Source organism: Brassica napus, chromosome C4 (genome assembly GCF_020379485.1).
Source record: "Brassica napus cultivar Da-Ae chromosome C4, Da-Ae, whole genome shotgun sequence".
Classification (NCBI taxonomy): Eukaryota; Viridiplantae; Streptophyta; class Magnoliopsida; order Brassicales; family Brassicaceae; genus Brassica; species Brassica napus.
This window is the reverse complement of record NC_063447.1, coordinates 7,341,966-7,366,320: the sequence shown is the minus strand read 5'-3', so window position 1 is coordinate 7,366,320 and position 24,355 is coordinate 7,341,966. Positions and strand designations below refer to the sequence as shown.

At 36.2% G+C, this 24,355-nt stretch overlaps 2 protein-coding genes across 3 annotated transcripts; both read left to right on the top strand.

Annotated features, from left to right (window-relative positions):
- Positions 1–202: 202 nt before the first annotated feature.
- LOC106354759 (acetyl-coenzyme A carboxylase carboxyl transferase subunit alpha, chloroplastic) lies at positions 203–4,332 on the top strand. 2 transcript variants are annotated; one of them, XM_013794786.3, is made up of 11 exons: positions 203–463; positions 598–976; positions 1,054–1,236; positions 1,631–1,791; positions 1,883–1,997; positions 2,080–2,234; positions 2,316–2,367; positions 2,448–2,516; positions 2,597–2,674; positions 2,747–3,916; positions 4,001–4,332. In XM_013794786.3, exons 2-10 carry the CDS (start codon positions 635–637, stop codon positions 3,902–3,904), a joined length of 2,313 nt encoding a protein of 770 aa, XP_013650240.1. In that variant the 5' UTR covers positions 203–463; positions 598–634; the 3' UTR covers positions 3,905–3,916; positions 4,001–4,332. The 2 variants fall into 2 exon arrangements, with proteins under 2 accessions (XP_013650240.1, XP_013650239.1); XM_013794785.3 differs by having other exon boundaries at positions 2,747–3,920.
- A 4,750-nt stretch (positions 4,333–9,082) lies between these two features.
- LOC106354757 (laccase-4) lies at positions 9,083–12,356 on the top strand. Its single transcript, XM_013794782.3, has 6 exons — positions 9,083–9,340; positions 9,939–10,090; positions 10,180–10,424; positions 10,596–10,724; positions 10,818–11,741; positions 12,019–12,356. Exons 1-6 carry the CDS (start codon positions 9,245–9,247, stop codon positions 12,147–12,149), a joined length of 1,677 nt encoding a protein of 558 aa, XP_013650236.1. The 5' UTR covers positions 9,083–9,244; the 3' UTR covers positions 12,150–12,356.
- The last annotated feature ends 11,999 nt before the right edge of the window (positions 12,357–24,355 follow it).

Genomic DNA, 24,355 nt, shown 5'->3' with positions numbered 1-24,355 from the left:
TTTATTTGACAAAAATAATGGTCCAATACACAACACCGGCATATAATAACCTACCCCCAACAAATCCACCGGAACATATCCAGAAAAATAAAATAAAAAAGGATAAATTATTTTAAATCTGACACGGACGAGGCATCACGTGCACACGTGCCAAAGAACGAAGATCCAAACTTTATAGTGGTTTAAGTTAAACCGTTTAACGACCCAACCGGATCACTCCTGGCAAATTGGTAATAACCCAATCCGAAGCTGTTGTGTTCTTCCTCCCTTCGTCCCAATCAAATCTGCATAAGAATTATCGACACAAAAATCCACGCGCTCTCTCACGCTCACACACTCGCCTACACTTGTTTCCTTCATCTAGATTCAACGACGATCTCCTCGATGCTCTCTCTCCCTTCCCCCTTCTGATTCCATCGTTCTTTGGATCTCTCTGGCTTCGTCGTCTCTTGTCCGTTTGAAGGTGAGTTTTTTTCATTACCTGAGTTGGGTTTATGTTTTTTCTCGATAAAGTTTAGACCTTTAGGATTGGGAGAATGAGGGTAGTGAAAACGAATCTGACCCCATTTGCGTTCTTCAATTTGATTCATTGTTCAGTTACAGGATTGAGATCTGTCTGTTTTGAGTAATTGAGATGGCTTCGATGTCTCATTCATCCATAGCATTGGGTGGAGCTTCCGCTTCTGCTTCGGATTACTTGCGTAGTTCGGCCAACGGTGTTACTGGCGTCTCATTAAGAGCCCTTGGGAGGAGGACAATGGTTACAGCTACTACAAGGAGTAGTAACCTCTATGTAACAGCCCGGCTCAAGAAAGGAAAGAAGTTCGATCACCCATGGCCAGCTAACCCTGACCCCAACGTCAAAGGAGGAGTCTTGTCTTACCTCTCCGAATTTAAACCTTTGGGGAATGCACAAAAGCCTGTCACTTTGGATTTCGAGAGACCGCTTGTTGAACTCGAGAAGAAGATTGTTGATGTAAAGAATCAATACTAGCAGTTGTTTTGGTTTTCTCTTTTTTAACATTGTTTTTTTTTTTTTTTGTGTGTATGCAGGTGAGGAAGATGGCGGAAGAAACCGGTTTGGACTTTACTGAGCAGATTATCACTTTGGAGACTAAGTATAGACAGGCGTTGAAAGATCTTTACACGCATCTTACTCCTATACAGCGTGTGAACATTGCTCGCCATCCCAACCGTCCTACTTTCCTTGATCATATACATAACATCACTGACAAGGTCGGCTCTCTCGTTACCACGGTCCTAACTCCTAACCAAAACGATTTAAAAAAAAATCCGATTTATTCGGTTTAAATCATTCTAAATTACTCCTACATCTGTTAAGTTAAGCAATAATGCTAGTACAAATCCGTAAATTTTGTCTAATTTATTTTGTTTTGTATATCTAATTTTGATAGTTCATAAAAAATCATTTTATAATTAAACTCGAAACTAAAATATCTTATAGAAATGTAAAATATATATAAAATAAAATCAATGAGACCCGAATAATCCGCCTAGACGCTACTCTTCCGCCTAACTAATTTTTTGAACAATGCTTATTACTTTGCTCTTTTTTGTCATATAAAGTTTATGTAAGTTCATGATTGAGAGACTCTACTCTTGTTTTCAGTTTATGGAGCTTCATGGAGACCGGGCGGGTTATGATGACCCTGCAATTGTGACTGGTATTGGAACCATAGATGGCAAAAGATACATGTTCATCGGTCACCAGAAAGGTAGAAACACCAAAGAAAATATAATGCGTAACTTTGGGATGCCTACTCCTCATGGGTAAGAGAAATTACCTGGTTTGTTGTTAAATAGAGTTGTTAAGAGTCAGTCAACAACACTCTGATCAAATCTTCTGTAATGCCAAAAACAGTTACAGGAAGGCACTACGGATGATGTATTACGCAGACCATCACGGTTTCCCCATTGTGACATTCATTGACACTCCTGGAGCCTATGCAGACCTTAAATCAGAGGAAAAAGGACAGGTACATGAAATGTTTTTTTTTTATGTTTTGAGGTGTGTTGGTTTATCTCCAGCACAACATCTTATGCTTCTCTGTATAATAGGGTGAAGCGATTGCCAACAATCTAAGGACGATGTTTGGTCTTAAAGTGCCGATTCTTTCTATTGTCATTGGCGAAGGTGGTTCTGGTGGTGCCTTAGCCATTGGCTGTGCTAATAAAATGCTGATGCTCGAAAACGCAGTTTTCTATGTTGCCAGGTAAACAGCTTCCCCCCAATGTAGTGGATATGATATTATTACAGGTTGATTGAGTCTGTCTGGTTGTTTTGGCTTTCATAGTCCAGAGGCATGTGCAGCGATCTTGTGGCAGACTTCCAAGGCTGCTCCTGAGGTCTGTACACTCTTCTGCTACTTGTTTCAGTGATAGTGTAATATTTGATGTTACAATTGAATGAATCTCTTTGTACACAGGCTGCTGAAAAGCTTAGGATTACCTCCAAGGAGCTGGTCAATCTTAATGTAGCCGATGGAATCATACCTGTAAGTAACTAAACCTATCTCTTGCATCTATATTTTCTTGATTTGGATCAGTGAGTTACCCTGTCTTACTTGTTGTACAGGAACCTCTTGGTGGAGCCCATGCTGATCCTTCATGGACATCGCAGCAGATAAAGATTGCTATCAATGAAAACATGAATGTAAAGCATAGTTACTTGCCTCACACGCTTTAACGGAACAGTTTCTAACCTTTTGATTTTGTGGTTCTTCAGGAATTTGGGAAAATGAGTGGGGAGGAGCTGCTGAAGCACAGGATGGCTAAGTACCGGAAGATCGGAGTGTTCATTGAGGGTGAACCAGTAGAGCCTGAGAAGAAAATCAACATGAAGAGGAGGGACGCTGTGGCTTCCACCAGCCGGAACCTAGAGGGCGAGGTTGAGAAGCTGAGGGAGCAGATTCTGAAAGCCAAGGAAGCCTCTCCAGAGTCTGATGAGGGTGAGGAGCTTTCGAGCCAAGTTCTTAAGGAGATGATTGAGAAACTTAAATCGGATATCGACGAAGAGTACACTAAAGCTGCGAAAGCAATGGGGTTAGAGGAGAGACTAGCCGCGACGCGCGAGGAGTTTTCGAAAGCCAATGCGGAGGAGCATCTTATGCACCCGGTGCTCATCGAGAGAATCGAGAAGCTTAAAGAAGAATTCAATGCACGTTTAAGCGAAGCTCCTAACTACGAGAGTTTAAAAGCTAAGCTGGACATGTTGAAGGACTTCTCCAGAGCCAAGGCGGCCTCAGACGCCGCTTCGGTTAAGAAGGAGATTAATAAACGGTTTCAGGAAGCTGTGGAGCGTCCTGAGGTTAGAGAGAAGGTTGAAGCGGTTAAAGCCGAGGTTGCTAGCTCGGGTGCGTCTTCTTTCGAAGAGTTGAGCGATGAGCTGAAAGAGAAAGTTTTGAAGACGAAGAGGGAGGTTGAAGCAGAGATGGCTGTTGTGTTGAAGTCGATGGGTCTGGAGCTGGAGGCTGTGAAACCGAATCTGAAGGAAGTAGTAGCCGAGTCTCCTAACGAAAACATTCAAGAAAAGATTGAGAAGCTGAACCGAGAGATCACGGAGAAGATTGAGGAGGTGGTGAGGACGCCGGAGATCAAGAGCATGGTTGAGTTGCTGAAAGTGGAGACTGCAAAGGCGAGCCAGATGCCTGATCAGGGGAGTCAGAAGATCGAGGCGCTTGAGATGCAGATCAAGCAGAAGATCGCTGATGCTTTGAGCATGTCTGGACTGCAGGAGAAACAAGAGGAGCTTGAGAAGGAGCTTGCAGCTGCGCGTGAGCTAGCTGGAGAGGAATCAGATGAGAGTGTGAAGGAAGATGATGATGACGATGAAGATGGTTCAGGATCGGGAAGATCCGAGATAATTAACCCTAGCTTCGCCTGAAGCAGAGATTGTGTATGTAAGTCAGTAAACATAAGGCTTTTGAATCATTGACAAAACCAAACCAAATACTAACTAACGCAAAGACAAAACTCGCAGGATGTTGAAGCTCTTTTCGATTTCAAGTGGTAAGACTGTAAGAGGCTTTTCTTAGAGAACTGTCGAAGATCTCAGCTTATAGCGAAGAGAGAAAAAAGAAAATCTCTTGTGGAGAGGAACAACTTGGAAGCTTTGCTTTCTTTAGTTTAGCCTCTGGTTCGGACCAAACATTTGCAGACAGTGACATTTATCTTTGGATTTCATCTGTATTTGTTATGTCTTGTTTCGTTAGAACCACTAGTTTTGTCTTTCTTAAGTCTCACATGAACAAATACGTAACACTTTTCACTCTTCTCTTTAGACCTTTGATATATTTAAAAGATTTGTCTAAAGGATACAGTGTTGCACTCTTTGAAAATAAACCAACATCAAGAGAAATAAACCGGTTTCTACAATCTCATAACACAAAAGGAATAACAGAACTGCTCTTCGTGTCTGAGGATCCTCATCCTTGACCTTGTCAGTGTACCACTTGTAACTCGCACATGCGCCCAATCTCGGAGCAGCGGAGCTAGACTGTCATTATAGCCCAGTCCAACCACTCGACCATCTCACAGCGGGAAACTTAGTAAATCAAACCAGCCTCCTCTCGGTATCACCTAACCTCCCCGGTTCTCTTTCTTCAGTCCGGTCCGATGTGATATCTACCCACATCCACATATCGGCTATAAAAACTAGAGATGTCAAACAGGTTTACCCATCCCGTTCCGTCCCATACCGCAGCGGGTCACAGCGGGCTGCGGTCTTCAAAATGTCGGCCCAAACCCGTACCGCAGAATCTATAGGACTTCGCGGGCCGTCCCGCGGGACGCCTCTTTATCAAACCGCCTGCTATAGCTTCTTTAATGAATTTTCAAGTAAAAGAGTTGTGTAAGAGAGTTAAAGAGAGCTCATTAAGCTTCACTAAAGCCTTATCAAAATCAATGCCACAAAGCTCCGTTTGTGCTTGCGTTCTTGAATTAAAAGCCTTCTTTTGTTATCAGTATAAGCTTTTGTTAAGTTTGAATCTGATTGAGTTGTTGTCTTTGTAATAATTTGGCTCAAGTGTTGTATGTCTTCATCAAACCATCTCTCTTTTTAATTATTTGGATTGCAAAAAAATTCGTGAATCACTTTGCCAAATTATACAAGTGACGTGATATACAACTAACTTTTCTCCTAAAAAACACTATTATAACCAAATTTAATTTAAGAAAAACACCACTTCACAGTACTGAAAATAAAACCAATCAACTTAAACAAAAAATATCACATTGTAATAAAGCAATTCATAGTTGTGTGTAATAAAAAGTAAAAAACAAATCAAAACACCACCAGAGCTCGAATCGTCGTTGCTGGAGCTGGAGTCGTCATCGCCGGAGCTCGAAACATCATCACCGGAGCTCGAATCATCATAACCGGAGCTCGAATCATCATCGACGGAATTCCTAATGTTTTCTGGGGGAAAAGTCACAAGAATCACTTTCTTCTTACTCTCTTTCTCGTTTTTTCAGGTAAAATAAAAAATGAAGAAAAAAAATGCGGGTCCATGTAATCCCGCATGATCCGTTTTGGTCCATCCCGCAAAAGACCCAGTTCCGCAAAGACCCGTCCCGCGAGGCCCACAAATTTGCGGACCTAGAAAACCTCATCCCAATACTGTCCCGCGACAGTCATTTACGGGATAGGCCCGCGGTCCATATCCATAATTGCCATCTATAAAAACCACATCACCAGTGGTAAACCGATACCAGAACCAAGGCCATGTGGCCCAGTCGTTTCAGAAAATAATATCGTTTTGTGAGTTAAGGCCTAGGATTGGGTTCCCTTATATACAAAAATCGTTATGATTTTCGTGATCATTGTAAACATCAATGATGACCAAAAAGAAATTATGATAGAAATAGTATGGAATTTAATTATTAGTTTGGACTTTGGTCCGATATCTATTCCGGTTACTAAAATAGTAAGGATTCTGACACAATATCTATCCCGGTTATTTTTAAAAATTGTTAACCAAGCAATGTGGCTACACTTTTTGGTCTAAAGCGATAAGACATACAATTAGATGCTAATTGATATTTTCTAAAATCTCTTTTGTTACTATGTTGTCATTTGGACGGCAATGACCTTTCAAAGATTGTTGAGAAAATGACAATAACAAATTAAGTAACTTCAACTTGGAGGATATTTGACACTTCACCCGTTTTAACCATGACAACTCATCAAATCATCTGTCGGAGTCGGACAAAGTGCTTAACTGCAACATCTCCGGTACGACAAAAAAAACATAATAATAAGTAATTCGACCACAAAATGTAATAAAATAAGAACATATCTTAGGTTCCTACTATCTCCATTCCACACATGTCCAATATTGTGTATGAGCAAAACGGCAAAAGTGAAACGCATTTCTCGTGTAACCTTAGCTTTGAAACAAACCCAAATAAGAGAGAGAGGCTGTCTTTGTTGGGTCATTGTTTACAACGACGTGAAAGCCATTTCTCAACTAGTTTACTGTCTTAGTTTCTAAGCATTCTAATCTCCATCTCACCTTCACACAGCTTCTAAGCCACTTTTTAACATTATTTTTAACATTATGCGACTATACTGAATCCACTATCCAAATTCGAGGATAACAAATTAATCTAACTTTATGGGATTTTTTTTTTCTATTTTCCATTTCTTATAAAGAGACAAGTATTTACCTTGAACCGGCAATTAGATTATTTGAGAATCCATTCACATGTTTTTTTTTTGGACTAATTTTGTGCATTAAAATCCATTCACATGTTAATCATCGAATATATAAGGTCAAGAGTTTTTTTTCGTTTTTTATCTGATTTAGAGTTAGACTATATCTCTCTGTTATAACATTTTAAATACTCAGCGCCACAAAATAAAAATACTTAATTAAAGTGTGAAGCAGAATTGCAAAAGAAGAAAATGTTTTATGTATAGTATACTCGAAGGAACAGAGATGTACGATCTTTTAATGGATTAATATATAAGACCATCTATCGAAATTAATGTAAATTTTTTTTTGCAGTCGTTTTAAATGTTACTTCGAGTTCAGACGTGTACTTCTCACCAAAGTATGACACAATCTAGACACTAAGTCTATATTTTCTCTTTTCACAATTTTGAAATTTCGCTCTTGACAACAATATGAGTCTACATTATCTATAGATCATATAAAATAAAGATCAAGAGCTTTCTCTTGCATATATAAGACAAATCAAGCCTAGGAAATCAGTATCATAATTCATATGTAATATATGCTGATGAATCGTTAATGCCATTAATTATCATTTTCAGATGAACGTTAGTCAACTATAAGTAAGTATCATTTCCATCAATCTGTCGCAAATATATATATATATATATATATATGTATATATTATAACTCCAGAATGTTCACCTAAGGTTTTTTATTCTTCTATCTAATTCTGTAGACAAATCGACATATACTACTTGGTACGGATGCTCTATATCCCCTGTATAGTATTTGTGAAACATTACAACTTTTTTTTGTAGTCACGTGTCATCACTAAGATGATTCTTAGAATTATTAGAGAAATATGTTGGTCCATCTAATTATATTATAAGTTTTTTATTAAACTAACCATAAATTTATTATCAATGTCATTTATTATTTCTTTAAATAAAGATTACGGAATTGCCTAATTTGGCTAAAGTATATATGACAATTAATGATTTTGAATAATAAAGATCTGATAAAAAATAATATATCTTTTATCAAATTTGTTTAATTTTAAACTATTAAAATAATTTAAAAAAATCACAATAACCATATTATAAAAATTTAGATTTTTCTGTATATGTTATATTTTGAATCTTAAAAATAACTATAAATTACTAAAACTGTTAAAAGTCTCACATTCAAATTTTGTGATCCATGGTTTAAAATTTTTGTTATGACAAAATACAAATGATTACAAAATCATATAAATAAAAGTCTAATTTAATTAATCATTAAGATTTAAAATATATATGTATATATATCATTCTAAATTAAACTATAAACCATATTGAAAAAATAAATATTTTAATTTCAAAATTTACTTTGAATAATTTTTTTTGATAAAAGTTTTGAACTAACATTGATAATTTTTTTAAAATTATAAATTACTAAAATTATTCATCCCACAATGAAAATTTTGTTATCAGTAATTTAAAGTTTTTGCTATTAAAGATACACATGATAAGAAAAACATATGAGTAGAGAGCATCATTTAATATACATTAATATTAAAAATATACTATGTATGTTAATATCATTTAAATTTAATTACATATCCTATCAAATTTTTTTAAAATTTTTTTGGATTAATAAAGTTGATTTATATGTTCGCACCAATTTAATTATATATATAATAGTTACTGACTTTTAATTATTCAATATATATTTATTATTTCATAATATGTAAGAACATATAATACATAAAATAATTTATATATATAATGTTTATTCCGCGCAAGGCGCAGATCTTAATCTAGTATATTATAAACACGGTGCGCAAGCTGATTACAGTGATACCGTTTATCTACGTCATGTATATCCTTTCATGCAAAAAAAAATGGAATGATCACCAGAATTATAAGCATTTGGTGTTCAAAAAAAAAAAGATCTCCAGAATTATAAGAGTCCGTAAAAATCAAATAAATTAGTGAGGAATTGAGCAGACAAGTTAACGTAACTACGTAATATGATCACAGTTATATTACAAACGTATGCACACAGTACAAGTAATAAGTACTTAAAACAGTACAAACATACCCGGTAAAATAATTGAGCATAATCGAGACCACGAAAAATTATATAAATATGTTATATTGGCATGTTAATTAGCTAAATAATCATGTTAATCCAGAAGAGTTCAAACATAAAATTCGAATTAGTAATACATGTAGTTTTGTGGAAATTAATCAAAATTTAAAATAAAGCATATGGTAAACGAGATTTGACAATTAATTTATTTTCTTTTGTTTGGTCAGGGAGATTGGTTGTGGCAAGAATGGGAATCTTAACTATAAAGAGTTGGATTTTGGGTCGACCTACCACCTAAAACAACGTTGCCTCCTTCTCTCGTTTCTAAACTCTTTCTCCTCTCTCTTTTATAAGCTTGCGTTGGCCAGTCGCTCATCTCAAACACAAAGACAAGAATATTAAACACACAGAAGAAGAAGAGGAAGAAGAAGAAGAAGAAGAGAAAGGACGAAAGAAACTGAGGAGAGATAGATATGAAGTCTCATATGGTTTGGTTTCTGTTTCTTGTGTCCTTCTTGTCTGTGTTCCCAGCTCCATCGGAGAGCATGGTTCGCCATTACAAATTTAACGTGAGTTTATATCTATCCACTTGCATAGATGTATATTTACATACATATTATGTGTTCGTGTACGTGCCATGCCGATCTCTTACGCTACATAGGAAGTAGTCGCAAGCTGTCCCATATATATATGCACACTCGTTATCGGTACTTACTTATACGCATAAGTTATATTTCGTACATGCTTACGTAGTGATATATATGGTTTATGGCTTCACATAATTAGAACATATATATGTAATTTGTACTGATGTCAAAAAAAAAAGTAATTTGTACTTCATGTAGGATATTTAGACCTTAATTTTCTGTAAATATATTTTTATTTCTTATGAGCCTTTTACTGGCACACATTACCATTTCAAAGTTATGTACGTCAGGTGTTTTCTCCTTTTTAAACATGACAATCATTTTATATAAAAGGGCTATATAATGTTTTGACGTACATGCGAATGAAGTGAAGTATGTTTTTATCTATTTTTGGTTACAACTTACAGTCAGATAATGATTATAGTTATTGTTTTGCTTTTCTTTTATTTACCTTTTTCCCTTTTGCCTAACTTTGCAATATAATTATTACTGATTAAATTTGTGTTTGAAAATCACACAGGTTGTGATGAAAAACATTACTAGACTATGCTCAAGCAAGCCAACCGTGACCGTGAACGGTAGATATCCAGGTCCCACAATCTACGCACGAGAAGACGACACGTTGCTCATCAAAGTCGTTAATCACGTCAAGTACAACGTCTCCATCCACTGGTAATTAACCTCCTACTTAATCTTCAAATGAATCATCATTGGTAAGTTTATTAGTTAATTGATTGGTGACTGTGGACAACCGAGAACAGGCACGGTGTGAGACAAGTGAGAACGGGGTGGGCCGATGGGCCAGCTTACATCACCCAGTGCCCACTCCAGCCAGGTCAAGTCTACACATACAACTACACCTTGACCGGCCAACGCGGGACTCTCTGGTGGCACGCTCACATCCTCTGGCTTCGAGCCACGGTTCACGGCGCAATTGTTATCCTCCCCAAACGTGGTGTTCCCTATCCGTTCCCCAAACCCGACCACGAGAAAGTTATCGTTCTAGGTAGCTTAATCATTCTATTTTAGAAAGTTCGGATATATTGAATCTAATTCTCATGTGGCTTGCACTTCACCGTGTTAATTAAAAACCTATAAAGCTGAATGCGGTTATCTTTTGTGGCAATGAATATATGTTAATTTGGCATGACTAACTAATGCTCATCATTTATGGCAGCTGAATGGTGGAAATCAGATACTGAAAACGTTATTAACGAGGCGCTTAAGTCTGGATTAGCCTCTAATGTCTCTGACGCTCACATGATCAACGGACACTCTGGCCCCGTAAATAATTGTCCATCTCAGGGTAATTAATTTCTTAGTTACCATTATAAATTTTTTTAGTAATACTAATAGTTACCAAAAAGCTGATTATGAAACCCTCATTTTGCTCTGGAAGGTTACAAACTGTCAGTAACAAATGGCAAAACCTATCTGCTACGACTAGTCAATGCTGCACTTAATGAAGAGCTCTTTTTTAAAGTCGCTGGCCATCTTTTCACGGTGGTGGAAGTCGACGCCGTCTACGTCAAACCGTTCAAGACCGACACCATCCTTATAGCACCCGGTCAAACCACCAACGTCCTCCTAACCACCTCAAAATCTGCCGGCAAATACCTTGTAACAGCTTCTCCCTTCATGGACTCCCCCATCGCGGTGGACAATGTTACCGCCACCGCCACTGTTCATTACTCCGGAACACTATCCTCCTCCCCAACAACACTCACTCTCCCTCCGCCGCAAAACGCTACTACCATCGCCAACAACTTTACAAACTCTCTTCGTAGTCTCAACTCTAAGAAGTACCCTGCCTTAGTCCCGACCACCATCGACCACCACCTCTTTTTCACCGTCGGCCTCGGATTAAACCCGTGTCCCACTTGTAAGGCTGGAAACGGAAGCCGTGTGGTGGCCAGCATCAACAATGTAACATTCACTATGCCCAAAACCGCTTTGCTTCCAGCTCATTACTTTAACATTAGCGGCGTTTTCACGACGGATTTTCCCAAGAACCCACCGCATGTTTTCAACTACAGCGGAGGATCAGTCACGAACATGGCCACGGAAACAGGGACGAGGCTTTACAAGCTACCTTACAACGCCACGGTGCAGCTTGTTCTCCAGGATACCGGCGTCATAGCCCCAGAGAACCATCCTATTCATCTACATGGCTTTAACTTCTTTGAAGTTGGTCGTGGATTAGGTAACTTCAACGCCAAGAAAGATCCAAGCAACTTCAATTTGGTCGATCCTGTTGAGAGGAACACAATCGGAGTTCCATCTGGTGGATGGGTTGTCATCAGATTCAGAGCGGATAATCCCGGTAAGTTCACCAAATTCAAAGTAAAAATAAGTTAATTAAATGATTCTAATCTAGTGTTTATAGAAGTTGTAGTAGTCATAGGTTTAGGTCTAACTCATCATATGTCCCTTGCCAAATTCAGATAGCATTGTGCAAGCTATGTTAGTGTATAACTTGATTTGCCGTCACCATGTTATTTTAAAAATGAAACAAATAAAAATCTTATGGCAAGAAGTCAAATACTATTATATAATCTCCTCGTTATAAAAGTAATGGATTGATATTTTGTAACGTATAGGGGTTTGGTTCATGCATTGTCACTTGGAGGTACACACGACGTGGGGATTAAAGATGGCTTTCTTGGTGGAGAACGGCAAAGGACCAAATCAGTCGATTTTGCCACCGCCTAAGGATCTTCCCAAGTGTTAGATTCTTCAACTAAACAAGGGCACGTTTAAGAAGACCAGCGAGTGGTGAATTAATGCGTGGATTTGGTTAGCAAATTATATTTTTTGAGCAAAGTTAAAGGTTCGATTTTTTTGCTCAAGCAAATTTGAATAAAAGAGGAAGGAAAAGAAATTGTATTATAACAATATTATTTTTTAATCATTATATCCAAAATCCATTTATATATTATTATTCTCTCCAACACAACTCTTATATGGCCCATGAGTTTTGTTACAGAGGAATTAGGTGGTATGGGTACAAAAAAAAAAACAATATTTAGATCAATAACCAAATAACCTAGAATACATCAATACAAAGTGTATTTTATATAATATTACATTTCTAACCTTCAACGCAACCGGCTCAACCTGCAATTTAAAAGAAAAAAAAATTATTCAAAAGAGCAAAAGTTAAACGTGGTCATCAGAAAGTCACACATTTCTTCTTCTTCCCTAACGTCTTAAATGGTTTTCATTCCACATTATTATTATACTATACAATTGATTTTACATTTACTTTGTTAAATGGATACTACCTTTATCTTTAGCTTTTGTTTCTCATATTACAAATGGAAGATTAGGCTGCCAAGTAGATTGTTTGAAAATGGATTTGAGCCATCTGGTAAATATATTATCATTTATATGTAATGATGCAATGTGTATATAAGTGGAATAGATCGTGTCTACGTAAAATGGAAAGACCATTCATGTGAAATGGAATATTTGATCTTTACTATTTGTTATGTTCTATTATAATTGCAGGACATAGACATTTCATGATATCATAGACATTTCATGATACTATTTGGGGTTAGCATTAACTTTTTCTATGATATCATAGACATTTCATAATTTTACCAATATGTACTATACTATTTATTTAGTTCCATTCTATTTAGGTTTTTTTTCTGTAAAAAGAAAGGGTTAAACTCAGGTCTATTAAAGCTAACCCCCGGGTGGAGGTACAACCCACGGATAGACCCTCTCCTGGGCATTCAAATGAGCCGAAAGCAATAGCTCATATCCGTGTGGCCAGCGGAGTTCGAACCAGGATTCGCCGTATTGGGTATATTCCCTCAAGCACCACTACCACCACTGGTTTCCATTCTATTTAGGTTGAGGGTTTATATTTGGATTTATGGTTTATATTTGAGTTTATGGTTTATTGATTATGGGTTAAGGTTAAGTATATAGGGGTTTATGGTAGGATTGTTATATGGTTAATTATTGAGGGATTTAGGGTTTAGTGATTAGAGTTTAGGATGTAGTACTTCCTCTCAAGTCTATTTTCCTTTCCATTTTATATAGTATAGGTGATAGTACAAAATATTATATATTATTTTCATATTTTAATTTAATCTAAAATATTTTACATTTAGATTTGGGTTTAGAAATTCAAGTTTAGGGTTTAGTATTTCAGTCTTGGAGGTGTGTTGGGTTTAGGGTTGGAGGTGGGTTGGGGTTGAATTACAAAAGTAGTATTCATTCCATGTTAGATAGTATAGAATAATAGTTGAAAATTTATATATTTATTATTTTTTGTTGTTTTCTTTAAAATATTATAACTTAAATTAAATTTAACATTTGGGTTTGGGTTTAAAGACTCGAGTTTATGGTTTAGTATTAGGTATGCATGTTAGGTTTAGAGTTTATGATTTTGTTTCGTACGAAGATATTCTGTTTGTTCTATCTGACGTAGTACTTTTATAAATGGAATAGAACACTTACTTATAATAGTTAACCCGTTCGTGGACCATATTAAATCTCAATTTCTCTTGGACATGTGCTCTCGTCGACGTTAATCCTTGGTCCTACTGTCGTCGGTAACTTAAAAAGGATAAAAACATAACCGGATAAAAGGTGTATGAAATGTTATCAATTTAATAACGTCAAAATCAAAGCTATTTACTTAATTTTGACTCCCTAGATAGCAAATTCACCCTTTATTATATTCTTTTGGTCCAACAACTTTATTTTTAAGCAAAATTTATATAGATGGTATATGAATCAACAACGTATTTTATTACACATTTACTTTTTTATTTTACTTTTTTATTTCGTCCTTAGATCACCGGACCTTGAAAATATATGAGTTTATGCTCTCGCCATTTATAATTTTCGACCATACAAACTTAATCGGTTTAAGAAATTGGAATCTGATGTTATATATGTTAGTAAAACATTGAAAAGCTCACAGATGTGCAAATTAATACCCCTTGAGGAAAAAGTCTCGCACCAAATTGAATATTAGATATATCTCCCCCATCAAGAAAATAACTTTATTACATAGGTAGCCCGTAGCCATGTGGGGTTAGGACAAAGTTAAGTGCATGATAATACGAGGATTAACAATAAATTGATTGGTTAAGGGGTGGGGATAAATTAAAGAAAAGAAACAAAACTATTTGGTTATCTTAAATTGTTTTAGCATAACAACTATATGGTTATCTAAATTGACCTCTTGAAACACATGAGCTTTTGACCTTGACTTTGAGCCACCCTCTTTGGAGAAGTGAGTTTATTTATTTATTTTTGTCGGCTATATTTCTCCTTTAAAAACCGACGTTGTATCATCTCGATTATTCGGTTTATTTCTTAATTATTTTTCTCTTTCGATTGTGCTGCCATGAAACTGGAGTTTTTAATATACATATTAGGTTAGGTTAGGTAGCTAGCTTTTCTTTTCTGTTTCTTTTTAAATCTTTAAATATTTTTGGGAGTTCTAAGTTTTAAAACTCCTTAGACAAGCATAAAATAACTGATTATATTTGTGATTAATTTCAGGTGGAATAATAAAGAGACCATGTAATTAGAGATATATAAATGACAAAACCTTCATAACAATTTAGATCGGTAAAACTGCACATACAAATTAAATACGTTAAAATCAATAAAATTTAGTTTCAAAAAATCAATAATTTTTTTTTTTAATAACTTTGTTGTCATAGCTCAAAAGTTCTCTAGGAGTATTCCAAAATGAGCTCATCAAGAATATTTCTTTGCCTAAAGAATACATATAGACTTATATAAGAAAGTGTTATAAATCATGGAGTGAATTGCCATTAACCAAGACAAGAGGAGAAAGCATGTCGGCCACATCAAGCCCAACCGCGGCCACAAGGAGAAGAGAGAGTCGGCCAAAGCCTTAGCCGACTTAGGATATAGATAGTTTTTTTTTCCTATGTTTTAGTAGTTTTCCTATTTCCTCTTGGATAAGGATATGTACACTTTCCTTTTATCTCTATCTTGTAATCTTTATATAAAGGAACATCTATTGATCATTAATAATACAGAAATATTCAGTCTCTAAACTCTCTAATTACAACACGTTATCAGCACGATAGACTCCAAAACCCTGAGACAAAACCTAACCTAAAATCCGTCACACATAAACCCTAAACCAGAAGCAACTTAAAATCGATCTATCTCTCACACCCTAAGGAACCAGACGACGAGCCACATATCATCTTGAAGCTGTTGACGAGACGAATCCATCCTCGTAAACCGTTCGTCGATCCGATCTCAGACGCGCCCTCACTCGCAGAAACAATACACGGTGCCGTTTTGGTCTTTTGGAACCCTAATCCGAACTAACAAGATTTTCTAGTCAAATTCAAATCTTGTGAAAGATAAGTTTATCATACCTTAGTTGTTTGATGATATCTTGTTCAGATTATGGTGTTCATGTAATCTAATACTCCTTGTTTTTATTTCATGAGCTGAGAGGAGTTGGTGCAAAGATCTAATCTCGAAGAACCCTAACTTGTTCTTGCTTCCGTTCCGGCTCGCAAACACCTGATCAGCTAAAGCCCTTAAGCGTTCCTGATCCTAGACATTCGCAGCTTCCTGTTCACAACAGAGCCAGCCCACGTTCGCATCACAGTCAGCTCACAATTCAGATTAGCTGCTTGCAAAGGCAACAGCTCGCAAACTAGATAAGAAGGAGACGCGTCCCGATCGCGTCCGACTACCTCAGCACACATCTGTGACCAGACGCAAGACCGTTCCAGACAGCTCGCGTCCGTTCTCCAACTCGTGACCTGATAGGAGCCAGCGTCCGTCCGTGTGCAACTAGAGGTTCATCTGACTTTGGTGGTCCGGTTCAACCCTACAAAATAAAGGTAATTCGAAATCTGAAAACAAGAATCGAATTTGGTTGTTTTGTAAAGATTGAAACCTTAAAATATAATCTCTAAAACTAAAAGCCATAGGTTAAATAGATCAATCCCCTATGAGTAAATCGAAGCTCTATAAGTTCGATCTAAAACCTAAAACGAGATTGATCTATCCCTTTCTTATTAACAGAGAAGCATTTTTGGAGAGTAACCTTTATTTTGTATTTTATTTACAAGTTTGCCATTATTGCTTAGGTGTCATCATCGTAGCTCTTCTCAGCTTCCATTTCTAATAACCCTTTAATTACTAGAGAAATTACAATATATACCATTGGTATTCATATAATATAATGGGCTTAAATTAATAAAGAGATTGCACATATATTTTCTTCTCTCATACCAATTTAATAAAATGAGTTTTGTTCTTCTGTGAGATTAGGTCATCGATGATGTCGGGAATCTTGGGAGATATCTGATTTTGACGACAAGTTTAGAGCTCTAAGGTTGGTGAGTAGAGTAATCGAAGTGGGTAATCATCCTTTTATTAGATTATCTTATAAATTGAGAATGTGAGATTTGAGTGGAACTTTTTTGGGATGTTACCAGAAAGGTTCGTGTGGGAGATGGTGAGAGAGACGATTTTCGAGGATGTCAAAGAGACAGGAGGTTAAGACAGGGATGAAAGACACGGTGAGGTCAGTGAGGTTAACGAGACGAGCGAGGTAGAGTCATGGAGGCCGTTGCGGCGGCGGAGGAATGAAGAGACGGCGGAGAAGGAGTGGAATGAGTCAGGGAGGAGAGGTCATGGGGAAGACGAGGTGAGAGGAGTGGGAGCTTTGAGACGAGGGAGGGTAGGTGGATTCGTTCGGTTTTGTCGTTTTGGGTGGTACCTTTGATCTATTGCACGATGGACATCAGACTTCAAGGTTAATTGTTTTTGTTTTCTCTCTAATCTAAGAATAGTCTCTCTTGCGCAGCTCCAAATTTTCAAGGTCTCAAAGGCATTTAAGAGTTCAATTTCTCTACTTATGTGAGATTGGAGTCTAAGTCCGATGGCCTTAGTTCTTATCATGAGTTGCAAAGATGTGTTCTTGTGATTTCAAGGCAGAAGGAAGACTTCAAAGATGTGTTCTTAAGATTCTGTAAATATTTTACCAATCAACAAAAGTTGCAGAATGAGAAAAAGCGTATACTTGCGTTTTTTATGACAAAAATACAAAGAAAAATTTCATTAAATAAAAAAAAGTGAATTTTAGTTGATTGTTTACAGAACCAACGCTTTCATATTATTAAGTTATATGATAACACCATTTTAAAACTTAAACAAATATCAATACTTTTTAATGATAAATAGTTATGTTGTAAATAAAGTTAATTATACTATAATTTGTTCAAAATATTATAAAATATTAATCTATTATTAAAATATATTGCAATAAGCTAAATTTTTATAATAAGAACTAAAGTATTAATAAATTTTAGTTATTTTAACATTTTTGTAATAATTAGTGTAATTATTGACATTTGTCTTTTCTTACAGCAGAGTGTATAATACCATATAAATATTTAATCAATTTATGTATTCCATCATTCTCCAAATTTTAATTTTTTTCTACATCTTAATAAATGTTTTCGTAGGTTAATTATTTTTGTGCGATTAAGCGATCGTTAGCAATTAAGTATCTATATCGATGTATAATATTATAAGTTTTTGGCATTAATTCATAGCGTGATTCTTACATACTATATGAACAAGTTATGCAATGCACCTTCCTTTTGTCTCATTTTATTGTACATTATTTTTACATCAATAATGTATTCTGCAAAGTTGTAAACTATGTATAAATATGTAATATGTACGTTATATTATTTTACAGTAGTTTTACCCCGCGCAAGGGCGCGGGTTTCTACCTAGTTGATCAATTAAAATCAGAACGTTAAAGGTTTTTGAATCTCAAATCAAATCCCCTTGATCAAAGATCAAAGTTTTCGAAACCCCTTAAAAACCTAATTTTGGAAAATCGGTTTTAATTTTGATTTGAAACTTGACTGTTTGATTGATCGCCTAGAGCTATGATTAGGATTGTTTTAAAACTTGAATCTGGATCTTGTTTTAACTAAAAACCCTAATCTCGAATTTTAAAATTCCTAAAGGCCTTGAAACCTTAAATCTCTCATTACTTAAAACTTGAAAGATTGATTTAAAGAATTTACATATTGAATGAGAGTTAGGTTGCTAGATTATTTAATTCTAAAACCTAATAGATATGCAACTAAGAAATAGGATTGAATGCATTTAGATCTCGTTTTGTATATGGCCGTGTGGCCTAATCCATTGTTCATACTTGCGGCCTTGTGCCCTTGATTGAGATTGAAAACCGTGTGGCTTAGTGCATATCTAAGTGGCCGTGTGGCCTAGTATCCGGATGGTTATATAAACCGGATTGCATCATGATCCGATCCTTAAGATCGTTGTATCACATAATGGCCGTGAAACCTAAGCATCACAATACATGACCGTGTGGTCCAAGTATTATAGAGAGACTTATGAAATCATGTGCACTGATTATTTAAATTGGTTGCAAGAATTCTAAATCAATGAATTGATTGATAATATGATTTCAGATGCCGAGATTTGAACCCATGGATTATGCCATTCTAAATCTCTCGGGAGATAATTATCTAGAATGGGAAATGAACACTTCAATTGCCCTGAAGTCTAGAGGACTCAGGAAATGTATCATTGAAATAAATGATGAAATTGAAAGTGCAAAGTTAAGAGCCATAATTATTAAGAGTCATCATCTCACTAAGGAACTGAGAAATCAATATTTACATATCAAGAATCCTCGTGACCTTTGGACATAATTAAAGTCTAGATACACTATGGTATTTTTACCAAAGGTCAAACATGAATGGATGAGTCTCAGATTCCAAGACTTTGAGACAGTGGCCGAGTTTCACTTTGTCTTGTCCAGGGTCGTGTACCAACTGAGATTATGTGGAGAAGAGGTAACAGATAATGATTGTCTATTCAAGACATACTCCACATCCATCCAGAAGATTTGTTGTCAAAACATATCTACATAGAAAGAGGTTCTACCACTTACAATGACCGATCTCTTGCCTAACGGTGATTGAGAATGACAAGGTACTAAAGAGGAGCAGTGAGATGAGATACCCTGATACAAATAAGACCGATATAGATCAAGATGAATCCAAGGGAGCCGTGTCCAATATAACTCAAGGAGTGGCCGGCATGTCTATTGACTAAGAGGGATCTCGACATTTTATTTTAAAGCCCTTGATTTGTGATTTGCTTTAACCTAATTGTCATTCACGATTTTATATATACAATGGAATTGGTTTGAATTCATTATCTTGCCTGATCTTACTTGAACATATGAAATATCCAAGTAAGAAATCGTGAAAGAGGTATAGTAAGCCTAGTAAATAAACTATGGCTAAGGCATTGCCTATAAGGCATTATACACACCCAATAATATGTGACCCATTGAGTTATAATAATATGGTTTCTAAATAGAAACAATGGGCAAACAAAAGGAATCAAGTTCCTTCAGATTTTGAAAGAAAAATCGCCTAAGACCTTATAAGAAAATGGTCAAAACTATACCTTATGATCTCTAGTGATTTTAAACTATGCTATAAGATCAGTATGATAAGAGGCAAGAGAAGTGGTGACTATATTGATATATCCCACGAAAGTTTACACTATATGGCATGATAGGATTAGCCATCCTAAAGTCTAAACTTGATGCAAAGATTGAAAAGGCACAAAGAGTTATCCCGTAAAAGATCTCACGTTGTGAAACATGTACACAAAGGGAAACTCATTAGGCTTAATTGTCCCAAGCACCACGACCTCATAGTATGGTCATGAGGGGGAGAGAGGATAAACCCATGATCAATACTACAAGTTCGTGTACCACTATGATCTAAAGACCATGTTATAAATGGCTCGGCCATAAAAGGCCATTCCTCGGCCGTAGAGGCCATGTTTTTAAACGGCCAAACCATAAGGTCCATTACTCGGCCAAAGAGACCATGTTATGAACAGGTTGGCCGCAAGGGCCATAACCGGCCAAGTAAGCCATTACCTATAAAAGGTTCGGCCATGTAAGCCATCATCTATACGACTAAAGACTCTAAAAGTCTATAAGCTTGGGGACATTATGAATTTACATGTATAGAATGATAATATGCATCAGACCATATAAGTGAGCATAGATATTCCCATCTCAGATTGAATATGGGTCATAAAACCAGACATACACCATCTTAAAATATTTTGAATAAACCACCACATACATATATGTGCCGTCTAAGATGGAACCTCAGAAGAGGATTGGGAATATATAAAATAGGACTTTCTCCACGAAATCAAAAGAACCGAGAGCCAAAACATGGGTGATCAAATAGTGGCCAGGTACACGGATTGCATGATCAATGAATCCATCTATCCAACATCATAAGGAGAAAGCTATAAGCTGGTACAATGAACAAAGAAAGAATTATAAAAGAATGAATGGTATTAACCATCATTGTCTTGGCAAAGATCCTCGGACTATAGATTATGATTTAAGACGTCCAAAGAAAGATTATACAAAGTTAGATAATCGAAATGCCAGACACTGACCCGAGAAATGACTAACCAGCTTAGCACCAAATGAATGTCCTAGAAGAGACATAATCAAGTTGCTATAGAGTCTATACAAGATAGACCAAGTGTTCCATAAGATAAAGGAATCTCGGATAGATAAGAATGGTGCATAGAATACAGATCCGAGATTATAAGAAAAACCATACCATACATTGAGAAAAGGCTGCGCAGCTACACATCTAAGGTACCAAACCATGTGGCTTGGGACGCCAAGCTACTAGGTAACAAAGGTCTTGGATAATGAAATCTCAAAGTGATCAGATCATGTCTGGAACATAATGGAACCACATGAAAGTGTCGACACACACACACATGAATGTTACATGAAGATGCATAAGAGAATAGCACTTGAACATAAAGAGATAAGCGAGGATCATGAACCCACGAATGAGTACTCATACAATCATAAAGATTATAAAAGATAAAACGTGGAGGTTCAAAGTATCTAAAAGAGAGATGGGCGTATTGGCCATATACATATACAGAAATGCCATCTGATAAAACCAGTGAAATAGATGGATCTTGTGAGATAAAGAAACCGTGAGAGAAGGAACATGATCACGAGGTCTAAGAGTGTTCATGTCTTCCTACTTAACAGCATTAGATTATAGCTTGTTACACAAGGTACTCACAGAGATCAAAGGAACATATTATAAGGAAATAAACTCCTATGTGGTGGATGCTTCTACCGATTTTCGAAATTGACAATGGTCTGGTCATAAGAAAAAAAAATTAGATACAAATGATGTAGTAAGCAGCATATGAATCACTGGATAAGATGAAAGAACAGCTTCGTTCCTAAGTTGATTCATGGACTGAAACGTAAAGCAGCTGCATATAGTATGTAAAAGAAATTGATCACGCATGATCATTGATCTTGGAGTTGTATAAAAGACAATCCAATACAATTCATATATTTGAAATTCCTTGTGATTATACTAAACCTAAAAGAGGTTAGTAGGCATAGAATAAATCTATGTGGGTGTCCGACCAAAAGCGTCCGGCCCTGGCCCTTCAAACTAAAGATGTCCGACTCTGTCCATCTAAGGGCGTCCGGCCTTTCAGCAAAGAACGTCTGGCTCTTCTACTAGACGCGTCCGACTAAGACTAAAAGACGTTTGGCCCTTCTTCTTGATCACGGGCTAGTAGAGACAAAAGATCAACCGGATACAAATGTATTGTAATCCATAAGCTTGTGAGAGCCGAGATCTATGACCTAATATATACATTTCAGTGTGTGATATAATCCACAGCAACAGAGGTCATGAGACACCATCAAGAGATGGATAAAGGACTACAATGTTCGAGATAGATATGGTACTGCCTAAAGGCAAAGAAATCGATGACCACATCTATGAGAGTGTTCGGCCACAGAGCCATAATAAGAGATTGTAAACTAACAACAAAGATCATTGATCTTGAACACTCATGAGACAAGTAGTGGACATGTATAGACGAGGTATATGACCCAGACATGGATCGACCAGATCGAGTCATAGGTTCATGATAACCATGTCTATTACATTGTCCATAAGTACTTGGTTTATCCGACCATAGTAAAGAGTTAAGAGTAGACGATCACGTCTACACTATGGACATATGCAAACACGATTTTCAAAGACCCAATAGTGATCTCCGAGGACAATGTGATTCACATTGCTTAGCACATATGCTTTACCGGGACACTCGATGTCAAAAGACATGAGAAACGACCTAAGAGGTCGAAGTGGTCTAGTTACGGCTTAGTAATGAAACTGGCCGATTACTTCACATCCTATACATACAGGAAATATCACGCACAAGATGCGTAGAATGTAGAACCTACATTGAGGTTCACATCAGGGGGAGTAGTGCGTGTTGTACTCTTTTTCCTTCATCGTGGTTTGGTCCCACTGGGTTTTCCTGATAAGGTTTTAATGAGGCAACATGAAGCGTACTACAAATCATGTATGGTTATGGCATCCAAGGGGGAGTGTTATAAATCATGGAGTGGATTGCCATTAACCAAGACAAGAGGAGAAAGCCTGTCGGCCACATCAAGCCCAACCGCGGCCACAAGGAGGAGAGAGAGTCGGCCAAAGCCTTAGCCGACTTAGGATATAGATAGTTTCATTTTTCTATGTTTTAGTAGTTTTCCTATTTCCTCTTGGATAGGGATATGTACACTTTCCTTTTATCTCTATCTTGTAATCCTTATATAAAGGAACATCTATTGATCATTAATAATACATAAATATTCAGTCTCTAAACTCTCTAATTACAACAGAAAGACTATATTAAGAATGAGAAATATTTTATTGTAACATTCAGTGAAATATAACATATATACATTCATATATATTCTACATGAAGAAAACGTATTTTATTTTTAATCATAATATTAAATTTAAACAAGTGAAAAATTAAAAAACTATTGACGGAAAAAAAACTATTGACGGAAAAAAAAAATTCAATGGTTATTGTTTTGTTGGTAAAGACTAGGACATAGACGGACTTCTGTAGAATTTATCTTTTCATTTCACTGTTGGAAATTTCAAAAAACGGCATGTCGGTATGACTGATTTGTATTTCCTGAATTATAGTTTCTCTATGGTTTTCCAGAGAAATATATACTACAGCCAGAAGTTCTTATAAATTCCCATTGACAACAAAACTATCAGAGCCTGTCATTTTCTTGGCACCTCCAAAATGCATAAATATATAACGTAAAGTATGGGTTCCAACTTATAATAAAAGTCTATGAAATATTTTTATATAGAACTAGAATAATAAATAAATTAAAGATATCAAATGATTTGTGCAAAGCCACTAATGTACAAAAGCGTGTGGAGCGCATTATGAGTGGAAGCCCTACTGGCACGCTCGCACTCTTCTGTTGTCGCTCCGGTGGGTCAAACTATGCGCCAGTGCTCCCTATTTACTCCCAACTTCGTGTCGTTCTTTTTGTTGCCCAGCTCCCTATTTACTCCCAACTTCGTGTCGTTCTTTTTGTTGCCCATCATTTAATTATTCCTAATACTTTATACAATTACGAAACGTACCTCAATTGTTTTGCTGTCACAAATACAACCAACTTTAAAAATAATGGTTTCATGACCATATCCGAATTCTATATACAAGATGATTTTAATAATATATTGTTATTATGTAGTAAATAAATACGTATTTGTCTACCAACATTTTCAGATTAATAGAATATTTTCAGATTACATATATATATATGGTCTTATATTAATCTTTTATTTATTATTAATTAGCTTATACTATATGTTTATTGTCCATTTTTATGTATAGTGAAATCATGAGAGACTGAATAAGTTGATGTTGCTAATTATAGAAAGCAAAAACTTAAGCTTCCAGAGTTTGACATGAAAAGTGTAAAAATATTTTTGT

Excerpts from the sequence above, each read along its gene's own strand:
- LOC106354759 (XM_013794786.3), top strand. The coding sequence starts at position 635 with ATGGCTTCGATGTCTCATTCATCCATAGCATTGGGTGGAGCTTCCGCT. Across the intron at positions 2,517-2,596 it reads TAGCCGATGGAATCATACCT|GAACCTCTTGGTGGAGCCCA; the intron begins GTAAGTAACTAA and ends CTTGTTGTACAG. Across the intron at positions 2,675-2,746 it reads CTATCAATGAAAACATGAAT|GAATTTGGGAAAATGAGTGG; the intron begins GTAAAGCATAGT and ends GTGGTTCTTCAG.
- LOC106354757 (XM_013794782.3), top strand. The coding sequence starts at position 9,245 with ATGAAGTCTCATATGGTTTGGTTTCTGTTTCTTGTGTCCTTCTTGTCT. Across the intron at positions 9,341-9,938 it reads TTCGCCATTACAAATTTAAC|GTTGTGATGAAAAACATTAC; the intron begins GTGAGTTTATAT and ends AAAATCACACAG. Across the intron at positions 10,091-10,179 it reads TACAACGTCTCCATCCACTG|GCACGGTGTGAGACAAGTGA; the intron begins GTAATTAACCTC and ends AACCGAGAACAG.